The 18,572-nt window shown below is 49.3% G+C and overlaps 4 protein-coding genes across 4 annotated transcripts; 1 reads left to right on the top strand and 3 right to left on the bottom strand.

Moving 5' to 3' along the window:
* Positions 1–2,540: 2,540 nt before the first annotated feature.
* Positions 2,541–9,139, bottom strand: atg2 (uncharacterized protein; the record flags this gene model as incomplete). The annotated part of the gene is made up of 3 exons (XM_056971800.1): positions 2,541–3,584; positions 3,633–8,858; positions 8,912–9,139. 3 exons carry the CDS (start codon positions 9,137–9,139, stop codon positions 2,541–2,543), a joined length of 6,498 nt encoding a protein of 2,165 aa, XP_056818779.1.
* A 305-nt stretch (positions 9,140–9,444) lies between these two features.
* N7477_010138 (putative CECR1 family adenosine deaminase) lies at positions 9,445–11,218 on the bottom strand (the record flags this gene model as incomplete). The annotated part of the gene is made up of 2 exons (XM_056971799.1): positions 9,445–11,045; positions 11,098–11,218. 2 exons carry the CDS (start codon positions 11,216–11,218, stop codon positions 9,445–9,447), a joined length of 1,722 nt encoding a protein of 573 aa, XP_056818778.1.
* A 3,663-nt stretch (positions 11,219–14,881) lies between these two features.
* On the top strand, positions 14,882–16,737 carry N7477_010137 (uncharacterized protein; the record flags this gene model as incomplete). The annotated part of the gene is given in 5 exon segments (XM_056971798.1): positions 14,882–15,294; positions 15,367–15,806; positions 15,866–16,140; positions 16,188–16,348; positions 16,368–16,737. The coding sequence occupies 5 exon segments, from the start codon at positions 14,882–14,884 to the stop codon at positions 16,735–16,737; spliced, it is 1,659 nt and encodes a 552-aa protein (XP_056818777.1).
* Positions 16,738–17,092: 355 nt separating this feature from the next.
* Positions 17,093–18,064, bottom strand: N7477_010136 (fructose-1,6-bisphosphatase; the record flags this gene model as incomplete). The annotated part of the gene is made up of 1 exon (XM_056971797.1): positions 17,093–18,064. One exon carries the CDS (start codon positions 18,062–18,064, stop codon positions 17,093–17,095), a length of 972 nt encoding a protein of 323 aa, XP_056818776.1.
* Positions 18,065–18,572: the final 508 nt, after the last annotated feature.

Below are 18,572 nucleotides of genomic sequence, written 5' to 3'. Positions count from 1 at the left end.
CACACCCTCCCGTTTCCCTCCAATCCTAGCTTGTGGAAGTACTTTGACATGAACCCCATCCACCGCGGTCGGGCAACCCTGGACCAGTAGCAGACTAGAACGACCCTGTGGCTATAATTAAGGCCGAGGCTGAAGGAAGGCGATGACTTGGGCAGAAATCTCCAAGGGTGTTGGTTGGCTCTTGAGGGACACGGTGGCAAGGGCCACGCGCACCATACATTACGTGGTGATTAACCATTCCGGTCTTTCACGCCCGACGCGGGACTATCTGATACTCAGGCAACTAGGCAAGAAGACCAATAGAAACTGATAAAATGAATCCCGATGAAGCTCACTCTGCCTCTGTATAACCTGATTGAATTCTGTACGATCATGCTGGAGATTGCGCCTGCATGGTGCTGGTATCTTCTTTCACGGCTCGAGTACTCTGGATGCGCTGGGATCACTCAGACTAGAGCCAAAGGGTGATAGTCTTCGCGAACATTGGCATATAGTTCATGCGCCACTCTATGCTACTGCAAGCTTCAAACTAGTGCACACAATCCACCCCGCTTGTCGCGCCTCGCACTCTCAGCACGCAGGATACCGATCGGACTGGTCAATGATCGCTGCCACTTTGATCTCGGCGGTATCATGATAAGGGCTTGACTCTGACCTCCGACATTTCGTCAGATTCTATATGCCAAGAAGCCCACATTCAATACTCATGTAAAGACTGGCTTGTCTTATAGCAAGGACATCCATTTCGCTACCACTTATCTGAGCTCTGGGCAGAGCGGCAGTCGCGAACGACCATTCGTGCCAGTCAATCTCTTAGTACAATCTCTCCTATGAGGTCTGCTTCAAGACTCCATTTCAGGAATGCGCTACAAAATGACAACAATAGTGCCATGGCGGTAGAACACACTATCATCGACAAACGGTATACAAGGGCACCAAGATGGGCAATTATGCGGTGACCTATACATGATCCCATATTAAACATGTCTAGACGTCTGGGGAAATTGTATAGAGGTACTGACCGACGACTTCAGTTGTGACTTCAGCACAGTTACAATACGCCCTCACCACCGCCATATACTCTTCATAGTCTGTCGCTAGGTACGACGACATTCAGGCGCAGATAGGGCCCACCGGCGCTTACATGGTCGAGCTGCTGACTTTCCACGGTTTCCCTTCCGAGGATCACCGGCCATGCTCGGTCCGGTCACCCTCCAAACCTGATATCAGCGTGGGGTCATGCGCCACCAGAAACGGAGGAAAACGGCTTTGTCTTCAAGATCAAGCAAAAAGCACGACTTGCGCACGCTCCCCAATGCCCGGACAACCGCCCCTGCAGTGGGTCGATGAGCAATACTTTCTCGACTTCATTGTACATGGTGTTGAAGCCAAACACGATGACAGTCCTGTCTCACGCTCTAAAGAGATTATACAGGTAGTTATTTATATATTGTGTTGATATGTTCTTAATGAACATCCTGACTTGGAAAGATTATTTGGATGGACGCTGAACACAATGAGCAAAGGGTCGAGTCTGTTTTCTGGATTTCAAATGGGATTCCATTGGTTAGGATCCGTCTAGGATCCGTCCAGACCACACCTCGCCAGAAGATTTATTTTTCCTCAGAGATCGCCAGGTTTGGATGGACTCTGCCGATCTATTTTCTAAAGAATTGAAATTTTCACGACAGTTGATGCTTATCTTCAAGGCAGCAGTAGCCAGCATATGTAGAAATACCGTGAATAACAACTTTCAATATGGCTAAGCCACATATGTCTTTTCGAGAAGATAAGTAGCAAATACATCGTCAAGTAGAGAACATCTGACTCCGTGACAGGGTAACACCCGTTTGAAAACCTGTTCTGTGATCACCACGCGTGAGATATCGTCAGGGCCCACAACCCACATCCGATCTCCCAAGTCGAGAACAGGATCCTGAAACCCCTGGTAAAACTACGATGAAGAATTGGAAAAAATATTCCCCACAATAAAATCAAGGCACAACTAGACATTTGCCGAGGAGAAATGAGAACTGTCGGGGCCTGGCCGTTTTCCCCGGCATTGAACGGACGTTCCGAAGATCGCGATCCATGGTTACTCGCTCCGGGCCCTTCGAGACTTCCCAATCTCGTACCTACAAAATGCATGATTCATAGCCGCGTGAAAGGGGAAGTGCAAAGCGAGAATTGCTGCCCCCTCCCCTCCTCCCTCGCCTCTGAGAATCTACGAGGCCATAGCCGTCGGGCAATGAACATAAGTCAATAGTGGTGTGTGGTTTCACATGCAGGGCGCAGGTGGCGGGATACAAAGAGACTTCGTGCGTTGCATATGCTACTTAAGCCGATCGATCAATTCAATCTACCTAACATTGTAAATCAAGCAACCGTTCATGCCAGAATCTTCATTCAAGAAATTTGAAACTCCCAGAATCATGCGTATCATGAGCAATTTTTCCATGCATTTGTCGTAGTCCCATAAAGGAGCGGAGTGGTATCATCGCAGCAAAGTAAATCAGTGTGTATCAACAGGCTCATGCAAATCAAAAATCCAAACGACCGTGGGAGTCGGCTCGCAGATCGTTCTCAATGACGTTTATATTTCTGCAAGAATCGTTAGTCGAGATCAAAATCAGGGGGGGTGTGAGATGTCTAAGTACATCTTCCATTTTGCGCCGATTGCTCGGGTCCAAGGTATTCCCTGCGCCCAGCAGGGTCTGTCCGACAGCTTTGGACACGCCAATAGCCGGTCGAAGGACAACGGTCGGCGCACGTTTCCATACTGCCTTGGCTGCCGCTTTGGCGCTCCCACTCTCAACGATCTCGCCCGGCACAGCTACGATCGCGTCTCGTGCGAGGAGTAGGTCGCGTTCGAGGCTGCTGTAGGCACCCCGAATGCCTGCAACCACACCGACGGGTTGGTCGGCATAGAGGGAGATCTTCTTTGCCTCTTCCTCATCGTCCCGGTTCTCAGCCGAGGCAGTGGAAGCATTGGGCGACGTCAGCATGTCCTCCATTCCTTGTAGAACTGTTTGGGTACCGATGGCGAGCTTGGCGCCTAGCTTCACGAATTCATTGGATGTAGTCTTGCCGAATGCCATGGCTCCCTTCTGGATGCTGCGTACAATTCGACCATCTTTCTTGTACTCGCGCATGGGGATCAGGACGAGGTCCCTCACACCGCCGCCCACATTGACTAGAGACCGGATAGGTGCAAGGCCTGCGAGGACACCAGGGAGCTGGTTCCGCTTGACGTCCGGCATCCAGATGTCATTGAGCGAGTTGCCCAGTCGATCGAATCCAGACACTCCATAGATAATTACGTGTCGCAGAACCATGTCGGCACCATCCAGCACGAAGAAGTTCATAAATTCCGTGGTACGACCGGATCGAAGACCAGCGTAGTCAACCCTCTTCGGCTTGAAGTCCAGTTTGACCTGAATGGCGTTGACTTCGACACGCTGTAGGAATGGGGCGTCGCCTGGGGTAGTAGACTCTTCGACGGACTCGTCTCTAAACTCGAAGAATCGGCTCATGAAATCCAAAGCATCTTGATCAACGTGGAGCCGGAGGGGCAAAACAGTAGCCTCGAAGCTGGTTAGTCACATCCAACAAGGGGTCATTGGAGAACGTACCTTTAGAACAATCTCCGAGGCAGCAAGCTCAGGCACGGGCTTCACCGTAAGGATTTCGATATGAACCATGCTAGTCCCACTCTCTCGCTCTCCAGCTTCATGCATATAAGTGGCAAATTTCTTCCACGTCGAAGTGGGCACATGGTCGTAAATCTCCAATTCTTTTACTCGCACATCAACGGAGCTCTGTGTCTCCTCTGAGTCTGGCGGAAAGACTACCAAGTCGGCACAAACGCCCCGGAGCTCAAAGGTCATCTTATGTTGCTTGCTCCGGTGCAGCCGTAGCTTCTTCTCCCTCGTAGACGTAGGTCGGCCCTGCCGACTGGTCGCACCGGTTACCGTAGTTGTTGTCGCATAGCTCCCAGTTTCGCTAGTGAGATCGTCGATGTCGCGATTGATTTCGCGATGGAGCTCACGCGGATCCTTGTTTGCCGGGATTCCAATGTAGATTGAGTTGAACAGGAAATCGCCAATGACAGACTCCTCCTCATCCTCAGCGGTAGGTGACATGCGCGAGGCTCGAGCTCGTCTTTCGGTGGCTTTGGTCTCAACATCCTTGACAGCCTTGGAGATGGTGTCGCGAGTACGCTGCCAGTCATACCCATCAAAGAGATTCCAGATAATATGCATATCCCTAATCCTGACTCGAAGTGGGCTCCGTTCGAGCTTCGTGTCATTGGTAAGACCGTAAGTGTTGTGACTAGAGTCCCACCGGTGCGCAGTACCTCCAACGGCAGACTGTTTGGCGAAATGATCTTCCTGAAAGTCCAGCTCACCAATGCTAGATGAGACTTGATATTGTGAATGGAAACTGTCAAGGAGATCGTCACTCTCGCCTGGTGTCAAAGCCTCTACAGCTTGGTTTCCTGAATTGAAATCGCTGACATATTCAAGTTCGTCGCTCAATTGCTCCTCCAAGGACTGTCCTTCAACAATAGGTTCTAAAGCTCTTTCAAAGTCTGGATGCAAGCTAGAGTCGGCTGGAAATGCGTCTCCCGAAAAGGAAGCAAGCATGTCCTGAAGCGGCATGACCTCAGTTCGATATTTCACAGCGACACTGGGAGGCGTTGGAGGCTGAAGTCCATTCAATATACTGATCAATGTTTGCGTTGAGTCCGCGCATGTTTCGAGAATCAACAGATCAGGGCGAAGCTCAACATCCAGTGACTTCATCCCGTCTTCGGCAAGTGTCATCAATTTAACAATAGCCGTCGCAGAAGAGACTGTAGAAACCGGCACGTAGCCTTTGCCAATGTATTCCTGGACTTGACTGCTCTGAACAACAGCTGAGGTATGTTGATGAAGATTGTCGGTGTAGCCATCGTTGGTCACATCGTCGATGATCATGATCGATGATTTCCGGATGTCCAGTGTGGCCTCCGAGGATTCTTCACCATTTAATAAGCCACCCAATTTGGCATTCGTCAGCACCACAAGCCCCTTCGATGGAGAATTGCAAGGGTTGAGACCAAGAACGCAGTCGCGTAAGACAATTGCCAGCCTTGTTGGCTTTGTGGAAGCTCTGGATGTGTCAGACGCCGATGCAGCAAAAGCCAGTGAGTCTGTTGCTCGGCCCGAGTGCTCCACAAGATTGGCAATGGAACTTGCCATCTCACCGACCACTTCTCCACCTGTTGTGTTGCGGCCCAGGCCAAGGAAAGCCATGGTCGATGCAATTGTGTACTCGACACGGAGGCGATTCAACTTGATCTTAAATGTGGGGTCCATTTCATCAGGAATGAATCGAACCATAAACATGGGTTCCTGTGTTTTCTGTGCACTGGGATGTATAGCTTCACCCACAAGTTCCTCATTGCTGTTCTTGGTCTTTCGAAGAATGTTGATGCTCTCGATTTTAGTCGCAATGAGTGACGGCATACTAATCCAAGCAGCTTCCAAATCCACAAGATGTGCATTCATGTTTCCTACCTCTCCGCCAACTTGAACCTTGACATCAAGGTTGCAAATTTTGGTCAAGGTGAGAATACCAGGGCGGTCGTCTTCGGGAAGATATTTGGTGACATTAGACAATCGGCTTATTTCAACAGCGAGCAATGAAAGCGAAGCCAGGCCAGTAGGGTTGGAAATCAGAATGTCCATGTCTTCTACCTTCGTGCGAAGAACAGAACCTTGTCTCCTTTGTCGTATGAGCGTATCAAGCATGATATCATCGTCGTCATCGTACTTGTCTTTCGATGGTGTGATCAAGGCCAGAAGACGATCGATATCGTTCTCCTTCGGAATTGAGAGCAGTTCGACTCTAATATTGTCTAGTGATATCATGGCAGGTGCGTCAGAAGACTCATCAAGCGGTAGTGGACCAGCCAACTCCGCCTTGTCAATTTGGATACCAATGCCTTCAAATCTGCTGACAACCTTGACAGCGGTGGTGCTGAGCTTAAGGTAATGAGTTTCGCCGACAACATCCAGCACAATACCACCAATACGAGCATTCGCTTTCCAGGGAGTAGAGCCTGAGTTGCCTTTGTCGGATGCTGGACTTGGTGTCTCGAAATGTACACCTTTTGGGCGCTTCTTCGGAGGCTTGGATCCTCCCTTCGTGGTAGCTGCCGAGGAAATTGAGCTTCCCAACTCCAAGATGGTACTTAGACCGCCCATCCACCCCAGAACTTCCTCCAGTTGCTGAACATTGAGGTTGAGATGAAGAGGGAGTGTAGATATATCAATTTTGGCGGATTCACCCGACTTGCATAATGTCAATGAGATATCAACTGGGGAAGACGTCATGATGTCCCTAGTAGATTCGCGCATCTTCAATGCCTCATTGAACGAGATCAGGTCGTCGGAAGCGAGTCCGAACTTGAACTTCGAGATATCGAGCTGTAAATTGGTCTGCTTTTCATCTGCGAGCACGCTAACCTCGAGCCCTGACGCAGCAATTTGAAGGACAACGTCCTCCATGGAATGATATGGTGGAGGCAGAGGGGCACCAGCATTTTCAACAGAATGAGAATGTCCTGCCACGTGCTCAATGAATTTAGCAGAGAGCTGATGGACCACAAAATGCAAGCATATGTGACGAGCTGATTGATTTGGCGAAGTTTGCTTCTTGGGCTGACTTGCTTCAGGCACCATCTGCATCACCTTCTGACATGCTTTGGTCAGAAGCCAGCCGGTCGCAATGTCAAAATGGATTGCGACTGTGAAAATCTCAACTTCAATTTTTTGTGTTTTGCTTCCAAGAAATTCCTGCGGTTTCTCTGCACGATCTGCTTCACCAAGATGAGCCTCGTTTGGACCCCTTGGGAATATAGTGGAAGTGTAGGCCTTGGAAGCAAACATGCTCTCCTCAACAATTGACTCGTTCATTCCAGACTCTGAATCTTTAGGGTCACCAAGTCCTTGGTCCATTTTCAGAGACGAATATTCCGAGTCGGTGGTCTTATCAGGAGTAGATGGCAACCATACAAAAACCTTATCGATGCTGAGCATGGGTTTCCGCATTTCGCTCATTTTATGCAGAGTAGGCGAGGATGGGGTAGAAGCTTTTTCAGCCGACTGGGAATGAGCTTGAGTTTCATCTAGAGAATGGTGGCCAAAATAAGAATCAGGCTGGCCGGTCAACTTCGGAGTGGACGCAGAAGCGTCATCGACGCATTTCCGGTCGTTTTGAGAGTCTTCGGTTGGACAAGTCTTCTCTGCAAGCTCCTCGGATGTGCTCGCCGATGTACTGCCAAAGGGAAAGCTATCCCAAGCCCCAGGCATATTTGGGATGAAGCTTTCACCATTGCCGTGACTGATAGCACTCATGTATAGGCTTTGTGCCTCGTCATGCGAGAAGTATTTTGACTCTAGAAGTTCTGCATCGGGAGTTGCAGATCCCGAAGCAGTGCCCCCACTTTCGGAGGGTGGTGCAAACGCTTGTAATTCATGCTGTGAAGCACCCATTTGCGGGATGAATGAATCCTCCGCTTCATTGGAATAATGAAACGAATGTGCCGGATTATCAGCTTCAAGGTCCACATGGCTTCCGCGCTGCATTTCATGAGTCTGCGACCCTTGAATATTCTCACTTGTCATCGAGCCTATTTCGGCATGTTCTGCATCGTCATGTTCTAGCACTGTTCCACTGGGCCTTGACGAGAGGCTCTGGTGGGAAAGTCTGTCGTGACTTTCCGCCATAGGGTGTCTCTGTGGTAGCATTGATGCGGATGGTTCATCATCGAAATCGTCAAATTTGGTATCGATCACAGAGTCTAAGTATCCTGGGTTGTCTTGGAACGAATCATGTCCAAAAACCCGAGAGTCTTCAAGATAGCGATCATGCTTAATCTCCGGGTCAGAGTCCGCATCCGAGAACCGGCCACCATGAGAGATTGTAGAAGAATCCTCCATCCCGTGATCACTGACACTCTCGTGGTCGAAATGTATAGAGGGTTGAAAAATAGTTGACTGTGTCATAGCAAGACCGGGAATGGAGCCAGATGGGTCTAACGGGGGAGGCGAGGGCGCTCTACTTGACGGATGGCTTTCCTTCGATTGCATCGTCGCGGTCGGGGACGCAGGGGCCGTGAACCGCGAATAATTCGAGAATACAGCCGGGTCCGACACGAGACCGACATTGATACCATCGATGTAGACCATTCTCTTGCCCTCTCGAAAAGGTAATGAGTCACCTAGACCAGCAGTGTAATCTGATACACCATGGACATCGATCTCGCGTACGCTCAACAAGCCCGAGACAAGATCCGGCTTATATTCGGGCTGTCTTTTGGATGGACCGTCTTGTTTCAGTTCCATATCCAGCCGCACGGCGACGTCCCTGATCTTGAGCTGGAGCCGGTTTGCCACGCCTTTGAGGAATGCCTCAACAAAGCTCGGCAACGATAGGGTTTCATTCCCCAGTCCGAGCTCTTCATCCTCTTCGTCGGTAAAAGAAGAAGGTCTTTGCAAAACATGAGACTGTGACGATATCGCAGCTTGTAACTCTTCTTTCTCCTCCTGAGGCTCGGCCTCTAAGAACGACTCGGCGAGGTTGGACGGAGTGGGTAAGATTGGACCATCACTGCCCACTAAGCCCGGCATGTTGGCGGATCGTGATTTTGGCCTTGCATATTTCCCCTTAGCTGGCTCATCGGATAGCAGGCGAATATGCACATTGATATCACTGGCTTCGCAGACGATGCCGCTGCTGTATATGTCTGCGGGGACGGTGATCCGCAGTAATTGTATTCGGGCTGCGATAAGCTCGCATGTCGGAGGAAGCTGAAGAAGAGTCGCTAGTTTCTATCCAAAACACGTTGAATGTCAGTATGTACCGTGTGGCAGCTTGGAACGAGCCGCAGACCGCCCCGCGTGCGCAGGGTCATCGCTGGGACACTCACCTCTAGCTTCAGGCCAATATCTCGAAGCTCCACCGTACTCCTCTGTCCGAAGCGGATACCCAGACTGTCGGGATCCAAAGCCTCCGTATCAACGAGGCCCAGACGTGACAAGGCATATTTAAGCAGTCGCTTCTGAAAGAACGATGGCAAGAAGTACGCCATGTTGATAGAGCAAATGGCTCGTGTAAGCTCATCCAAGAGCGGGCATGATAACAATCCTTGAGAAATAGAAAGAGCGCAAGCCCTCGTAGAGAGGGAGTTGTGAAGAGGGAGTTGACAATGACGTGCGGAGGGCACCTGATAAAGCGATAAGTGATCCGGAGTCAGGTGGAGAGTGGGCGGGTCTCTGCCAGCACATCGCGGTCCTCTCTCTCCTTACTACAATCTTCACCCGATTCACCTCTTCACTTCTTCATCTCGAACTTTCTCACTCCTTTGATTATGCTAATCCCTACTCAGATTTATCTTCAATCGTCTTCATCAAATTCCGCAAACTCCAACACTACCCATTCACAGAACTTCTCAAAGTCAGACCACCATTCACGCAAACGCGTTGCCTTTAACCCTTGGCCTAAAATACCCTCCTCAATTCCACGTTTCCACTCTGGAGTCGACTGGTCCTCGTAGCAGCTCCACTGGATAGAGTTTTGAACCATCATCGCTAGGCCCACAAGATCGACATTTTGCAACCCCTGCATGGCTTGCCAGAAGTCGTGCGTCAAACCATTTTTACCTTGGCCAAGGATGGCGGGATCATCATTGCAGAGCGACACGGGCACACCTCTGGCGAGGAGCGCGGGTAACGGGTGGGTCTTGATAGAGCTTGCCAGGCGGAGGATTTCATTCGAGATGGGACAACACTCTACTAGGATCTTCTTCTCTTTGACCAGGTCGATAAGTAGCGGGTGCTTGTAGAGAGAGAATCCGTGGCCGATCCGTCGCGTGCCCAGTAGGATAGCATCGAAGAGATTCTGGTCTGTCGAGTCACCATCACCCAAACATTCGCCAGCGTGAAAGAAGAATGGAATGTCGACTTGTTCCTCCGCGCACATCTTTCGGAACCAGAAAAGTATCGGTACAAGGTCCACAAGAGTTCTGCCTTTATCTTCCTGTCCGACCAGATCAAAGCCACTGACCAGGGTGGGGAAATCCATCTTGGATGCGATGCACTGCTTCATGCTCTCAATAATCTCCTGGTTGCCCAGCCTTCGTAGAGCCGTCCAGATAATTCGTGCTTCGTAGAAATCTTTTCCTTCCTCGGTCGCTTTAAATCTTTCCAGTTCTTCTTCCACAACTCTGCACCACTCGTGATAGTCTTCCTCTGCCGTGTCTTGTCCCTCCTTCCTGTACTTGAAGACAAACGAGATGCGGAACTCCACATATCTAATTCCATCTGCAGCAAGCTGTCCTAGCAAGCGACGGAAGCATGCACGGAATATGGGCTCGTACATTAAAATGGAGTTAATAACCGGGAACATTTTGGTGAAGATTGACCAAATTGCATCGACTCCATGGTAGTGATGGTACGAATGCTCCGGCATCAACGCACATCGACTCTTCAACCATTCTCGGAACCCGACCTCTCCGTGATGAGGGAAAGAATCCGCCGCTGCCTGGATGGGGATTAATGACGAGGGCTCGTACGCCTCCGACCAGGCCGCAGGCTTGTCTTTGCATGCTTCTTTGGGTTGAGATGAGAATTGAAAAGACACTGGCGCAGTATCATAATCATAGGGTGTTAGCAGCGGTCGAGGTGCCGACATATGGATCCCCGGGTTGGAAAAGGCCTGGTCAATCAAAAAGTCGATATCAAACATGGCATCCATGTGCGCATGTAGAAGAGATCCTTTGGGCATTCTCTCGACGATCTTCCATAGGTTGGTTTTTTCCATACGACCTTTTGCATGATGGAACATAACGCCCGGGTAGAGGATCTCATCTGACTGATGCGCGGCCTCATCGTCGAGTCCCGTGGTCCACACTTCGTGCTGCTCGCGGGCCCGGATCTGCGAGACGATCTTACATGCACGGGCGGCGATCGGTGATAAAGTCTTGCGGAACGTCGCGTCTGAAGGGGAGAATTCAGCCATTTATTTCTTTGGCGGGGTGTATGCCCTTACCGTGACGCCTCTTCTGTTCTTCCGCGATCAAGGCGTCGCGCCCTTTCAGATACTGCTGAATAAAGGGATCCTCAACCTGAGGGATGCCCTCCTCCAGTTCCCATGACTTATCGCTGGACATTTTGACTTGAGAGTTGTTGACCAGATGATAATGTCTCAGAGGACAGAGTTGAACCCCGCATGCTGTTTACCGCTTCCGGTTGCAGATGGCCGATGATAGGCGCACTCACTCTAGTTTCATATTTCAGGGTGCTAGCTGTATTGAATTAATTCAAGATCATTACCATTCATCTTTCACGAGAAATAGGTTCATTAGTGTAAACATGAACTGAAGAACAGCTTGTCTTTTTCAGATACTCATAGTTGACGTATTCCATCACAATCCCGCCCACACCGTCTTCCCGCCCACCCCAAACCCCATAGTAATCGCGATAAATTATAACTCCATATCTCAATAACTATCTATTGTTCAAACTCCGATCTTCGCCTATAGCTATACTTTTATACTTGGATTAATCTTTTTAAACCTATAAGAAGTAATTAAATATTACCTAAAATTTACGGCAGTAATATCGCTAAATAAAATTATCCTCTTCTAGCGAGTATTCACGATAATATAATTAACTTTAGAGCTTTTTATATCATATAGTAAGTATATTAGAGTATAATATTATATAAAGACCTTTATAAAATCTGTTATTGGTGAGATACGGACTTGTAATCTATCGCAATTACTATGGGGTTTCGGGGTGGGCGAAGGCATTGGAATACGTTGAGGCACCTTCCATCGGGTTTCATCAAATCTCCCCTTGGAAATTTTGTGACTAAGATTGTGAGGTTGCTCAAGTGTTTCAACCCGCTGCTCATACTGTTTTGTTAGTGCATACTTGCGTCTTCCGAGGGTTTCTTTCTTCCCTTCCACGAGTCACTTACCATCTTCTTGTACTATCTTTCTCTCGTTGAAATTGACGTATTGTGAGTCCCTCTAGAAATCCCAAAAAAGTTGCAAAATTGCATTAATAATTTCTTTGGTCCTATAGCAAAACTTAAGTGGACTGAATATATTAAGAAGAAAAAAATTATTTGAGAAAGAAGGGGCCCACCCGGGGATTGAACCCGGGACCTCGCCGAAATGTGCCGGGTGAACCCGGCCCGGATAAACGGGAATCCGAACGGCGAATCATACCACTAGACCAGCGGGCCTTCTGATGTTTAATATGTGCTTTTGATGGAAATTATATAGTGCAGCACCAAAAGATCTTTTATTCATTCCCGAAGTAACAGAAGATAGACAAGAGAGACGAGATCTATTGCACAACCGATCACTGACTTTTATTTGTTCAAAGCCCTTAAGCTAGAAGCAAGTCGATTTTATTCAAAATCTCTTTACAATGCCTCAACTTTTTTTTGGCCGGAGCCACGCTTATCAATAAAGTCACAGTGCCGTCAATCGCAAGTCTTGCTAAAATAAGAGGTGTGGAACCTTCCAGTCTTTAATTGATGTGAGAGCATGAGGGAAACATTAGCGCCCACAGGAATATTTTGTTTGAATTTCATTAGATTCCTCTCCAAGCGCTAATCGCGTGTTCAACCGTGTGAGCTAATAATTGCGTACGTCCAGGCCACATAGACATGAACGCTTCAACATTTGAATACTGAATAACTCTCAAAAGGAAGAACTCCGATGACTGGGTATCTAGGGAGACCTACGGGAGTCATGTGGCACATGGATGCGCAGAAGCTAGGCCTCTGTTAGCCCAGCGGTACATGTTCGACATACATATAACAGCTTGAGCACCTCAGGGTGAAGTTGGTTTCAGCTGGAATGCGTTTCTAGTAACTATAGATGGATTCAGATTGGGAATCCATGACACAAGGGGGTCGAAAGTATCTTGGACTAATTTTGAAGCAAGTGACACAGACTGAAGATGACAACCTTCTACGCCCGTTAATTACTATTGTAATAGCGGTGACGGAGCCTCGGTAAATGCTTCAGCGAGACGCCGAGGGGTGGGGGTCAAATCCGACCGAACAGACTACCGCAAATACGCTCTGACTGGATGAGGCTTAGCAAGACAGCTTCATCCAGAATTGGGGGAAGAAAGCAAAATTACATTGGTGACTGGCCCGGCAATTGAATTCTTATTTTGAATAGGGCCAAACATCGACACTTCTTTAGGCAATACAGTTCGTCTGGTTGGCCTTTTTCAGATGGTACAGGATCTCAGTGGGTCTGGTTGAGAAGGCGGGGCTCGCCGATTCAGGAAAGCGCACCGCTGTCCGCTCGGATGAGACTGCTTCATTCCTTGTTTATCGTAAATCCAGTATTTTAAAGGACCCAACGCACAAAATGAACATGAGCAATAGCTAACCAGGACCAAGACAGATTCAACATCAAGTTCAATAAATTGTCGAGATGGCTCAACTTAACCATAGGGTCCCAGTAGGAAATCTCCGTATCTTAGATCCCTACATACATCTGGACATCCCGGTGATCTCACAAAGCAACTAGACCAAATTGCCGAGAAGGAAATCTGAGCTCAATCAGGCCACCTGGGTGGGTTTGGAGCGCGCCTTGTATTTGTCAAGATCGGGTCAGGCACAAGGGGGGTCGAGCAAGCTAGTAAATCGCGGATTCCATGGAAGAGTCAGGCAGGCAGCAGGAATAGGCCTTAGCGCCAAATCCCAAGACCTGAACGTTCAGTTCGGTCCTTCTTCCCTGTAAGAAGGGTCGTGATTCGACTGTAGGGCACCGAGCTGTTCCGGCATAGATAAGGGAAGATGCTTAAAGAAGACACCTTGATCGTCGAACTGGGACGGGCGATGCACGTCAAATAAGGCTTATGATCATGTTTCATTTTATAGGTACATAATCATCCTTTTTTTTTTTCTTCTTCGAGCCTTTGAAAAAAAAAATTGATTTTTCAGGAACCCGAGAACTCATCAAACGTGCTTCAGCTTGAAAATGTCTTAGAGTTGCCCGGTTCATGCCAACGCCCCACCGTTAAAGCAGTCTCGCGCGTATTACCACAGGTGAAAGCGGGCCTAGCCTTGGAACGACAGAAAACGTGTTCTCGGGTTATCCGGGTTCCTGTCCTGACAAGGTCCAACGCCACTTCGATCAATGCGATCGATGGTTCTGGGAGTCTCACTCTACAGCTACTCGTAAATAATTCTGGGGCTATTGCAACTAGCCCAGGGGTTGAGTTCATGCTAATGCTCGATTGGCTCTTGTCAAGAGACCCTCTCTGATCCCGATCCTCGGTACAACACAGCGTCTGTCTTAATTAAGATCTGACAACAATCCACTTACCTCATGGTCAGGGTTTGGTAGGGAACTTTGGAGAAATCTAGCTTTTAGCGCTTGTTTTTGCTCTGGCTCTACGGTATGCCGTCGGCTCAAACATCCCGCTGGACGGGCTTTCTTCGGGATTAATGACTTTCAGACCATGGAAGATCGCCTGAACCCCCAGCAACAGTGGACAGAGATCTTAATCTTACTCCATGAGCGGAGTTTTCGGAGGTCTTGCTCGTCTGTGGGTTCGGTGTCGGGTCAATTTGATCGGCTCGGCGGTCCCTAAACACTTGCGACTAGAGGACTAGGACAGCGGAGAAGTGAGTTCTCGGAGATGAAGTTAGTGTATAAAATCAGAGCAGGCGTCCCTGGTATTTTTTGGAGCTTTGCAGTTGCGTCTCACACTCGTTGCCAGAGGATCATCCCTCTCACTTTCTCTCTTTAATATCTATTTTCCCAAATTGGTCATTTGTTTACGTACCTTCAACTATGCGTCTCTTTGGTCTTGCAGCAGCAGCTGCACCCATTGGCCTGACAGCTGCAGGCGTCATTCAGGCCCGAACCTCTGAGGAGACCTGCTCCAATCTGATTTCCACCGGCGAGGTCTTGCACTTGTCTCTTAACATTGTGGAATACCCTATTGTTGTCGATGTTCAGCTCGAGCAAAACACTGTTGTTACTGTTGACAAGACTATTCTGATTGCATGCACCAACGCTCCTACTCGTCTGCACACCACGGTGCATGCCATCTCTACCGAGACTGTCACCAGGACTATTTCCACTGCTACCGTCACCGCAACCGGTGAGGTTGTTTCCAGTGCTACTGATACTGCTACTGCTGGCAATGACAGGGGTCGCACTGTTACAACCAAGCTTGGCACCAACACCGCCGGCTCCAACCCGTGAGTTTTCACAAACCATATCCTGACCGCTCTCAATAGATGGCTAATCTATACTTTCTGGATGTGACATAGTGAGCAGACTGCTACCGATTCTACCGGAAGCATTGCCCCAGTGGCCGGTGGCAATGCTGTGGGTTCTGGCATTAACACCAATCTTTACACTGCCTCCACGTCCAACACTGCTGTTCACACGGTGACTTCGACCGCTTACCACCGCGGAAGTAGCATGGTCAAGACCTACACCACCACTATTGCCTCTGCTATCCCTACTGCCACACTTGCCACCGGCGTGTATACCGACTGGACAAAATTCAAGGCTAATGGTGTTAACCTTGGAGGCTGGCTAGAGCAAGAAAAGGTCTTCGACCAGTACTGGTGGGACCAGTACGCCCCCGATGCGGATGATGAATGGACCTTCTGCGAGACTTTGGGTGACCAGTGCGGTCCCGTTCTGGAGCAGCGTTATGCTTCTTACATCACCACCGACGATATTGACAAGGTTGCCGCGGTTGGTATGTTCTCTACGATCCCATCAACATAAGGGGCTAGAAACTCACTAACAAATTCACAGGTGTCAACACCCTGCGCATTCCCACCACTTACGCTGCTTGGATCCAGTTCCCTGGATCAGCTTTGTACCACGGCAACCAGAAGGAGTATTTGAAGAAGATTGCCACATATGCTATCGAGAAGTACAACATGCGTATCGTCGTTGGTCTGCACTCTCTTCCTGGTGGCGTGAACTCTCTCGATATCGGAGAGAAGGCTGGCAACGACGGCTGGTTCCAGAACTACACCAACCTGGCTTGGTCTTACAAAGCAGTCGACCAGGTCCTGGACTTCTTCGTGGAGACCGGCTACCCTGGGCCTTCACCATGGCTCCCATTAACGAGGCTTCCGACAACCCGTCGGCCTTCGCATCTCCTAACACCCTGACCACTAATGGCACCAACTGGATTCTCAAGTATACCAGTGGTGTCTTGGCTCGCGTCGCCCGCGTTGATAAGCGCATCCCCGTCATGCTGCAGGATTGCTTCCTCGGCGAAGAGCACTGGTCCCCCCCACTTTGCTAGCGGCACCAACCTGGTCATCGACACCCACGTGTACTATTTCGCTGCCTCGGGTGTCTATTCGCAGTGGGCTAACGGCGCCATCTGTGGTCAGGCCTCCGTTGTTGGCGGTGATGGCAAATTCCCTGTTTACATCGGTGAATGGGCCTTGCAGACTCTCTACAGCAACACTTTCAGGAACCGCAAGAACCTCTTTAACACTCAGCGTTATGCTTGGAGCTACTTCGCCCAGGGCGGCTCGTTCTGGAACATCAAGCACAACAGTAGCGCCGCTGTTGATGGACAGGGTACACAGCGTGATTACTGGTCTTACGAGCGTCTTATTGATGCTGGTGTCATCAACCAGCCAGTTTCAAACGCCACCTACTGCTAAGGTAACCGAGACATGATGTTCATGGCTTTCATTCTAGGTTGCTTTGTTCCCGGCGGGCTTCCACAGCGCCTTCCTCTCATTTTTTCTTTCTCTATAACGTTCTTCTATTTGATTATAATATAATTTCACAATTATTGCATCGTCTCTCTATCTCTCCATAGTATCATCCACTTAGAATGGATCAACCCTTTTTTGTTTGCGGCCATGAATGACCATACATCAAGTCTATTTGTCTAAATTTTTGAAGTTCAGAATATTTCAGGCACAGGTAGCTTCTTGAACATATCATCAATGTTGTCGTTATGCACAGGAAAAGACAGATATCCCAAATTTTTTGGGAGTTGCCCGTGGTTTCTCATGCACCAAGAAGTATCTTCTTCACAATCTCGACCTCCTCGGCCGTACCACAAACCAGACCCGCAGTCTCATCACAATTCTCCAATGGTCGGTTCAAGATATCCTCTCCTGAAGCAGGATCGATGGCCTTTCCCCCGGCGCATTCCAAGATCAGCGCAATGGGGAAAAGCTCGTACAAACGACGTAATTTGGCCGGGCTTGCAGCTGTCACAGGGGATACATACACGCCATGCCCTTTCACCAGCGCATGCACAATATCTGGTACCAATCCACCACAGTAACGCAAAGTATAGCTTTTTTCGATGTAATACGTGATAAGGCGCATGTAGCTGTCGCTCTGTCCTGCCACGCGAAGATTGGCCGGGGCAAAGTAGCGCGTTTTGAATGGCGGGTCCGCGAGTCGCACATTGGATCGAATGATCTGATGTTCCTGTCTGGTGCCCCCGATCCCGATCTCGAGACATTGAGGCTCACCACCGGGAATTCTCAAAGCAAGAATAGCCGTGGTGCGCGGCCCATAGACACCCAACACAGAGGCAATCTGTTTCTCCGAGGGCTGTTGGTTGATCGCCGAGGCACCGTCCCAGATGCCCAGAATTGTGCCCACAGTCCAGTTGGGCGCGATGATTGAGCTCCCATCTAGAGGGTCGAAGGCGACTGTGTATTTCTCTGATGTGGGGTTGACGGCTTGGCCGTCGCTAGCAGCGCGCTCCACGGGCTCTTCTTCGCTGCTCGCAGTCGCAATGGAAGGGCACCTCGCAATCGCTTCTCGAACGAGGTTCTCTGCTGCCATGTCGACATTCAATTGGCCGTCGCCAAACTTGTTTGTGGTGCCAGCGAGGGAGACATGTTGTGACTCGCGTAGTGAATTGGCAATCTCGGAGATACAGTCCAGAAGGGCCGGAATCACGGAATCGCACAGCTCTGTGCGGCCAAGTGGCTGTAAAAGGGATTTCAGATGACTTTCCATGACGATGATCCTTTTCAACAAATTCCGTGAGAATGATCGGGAATTGATGAATTTGGGGGGGGGGTAATTACTGCAACTACTGGCATTAATTGAAGGCGGTCAGGACATGACGTATGAGTCGAACCGAAAATAAGTTCCCGGTGTAAATATCACTTGTTGGAATACTTGATGTTGCTTCTTGAAAAACGTCAACGATACAGATAAGTAATTCGCAAAATGGACGAGAGCTCGGCTTATCTCAGAACATGGAACTGCAATGCACATTCGATGTACATTTCCATCCCCTTGGACACAAGTCACATCTCCTACTGAGGCAGCGTACTATACTAGTTCCTGCCGCTCCTCTCCAAGGCTCAGCGGCTGCGCTGTCCACCCTCTTTCGCGTCGCGCAATCCTTCGGCTTAGGTGTGCGTCGCTTCATTTCACTGCGACTACTAAGCCGACGTGCAATAACAATACTGTGGATAGATAGTGCTGATGGCCCATGGAGGCAACGTAGCTGAGGACA

Source organism: Penicillium maclennaniae (assembly GCF_028827695.1).
Source record: "Penicillium maclennaniae strain IBT 15551 chromosome Unknown utg000008l:1.0-3552695.0:1.0-3555053.0, whole genome shotgun sequence".
Classification (NCBI taxonomy): Eukaryota; Fungi; Ascomycota; class Eurotiomycetes; order Eurotiales; family Aspergillaceae; genus Penicillium; species Penicillium maclennaniae.
Note: the sequence above shows the minus strand (reverse complement) of the source record. Positions and strands in the feature narration are given on the sequence as shown.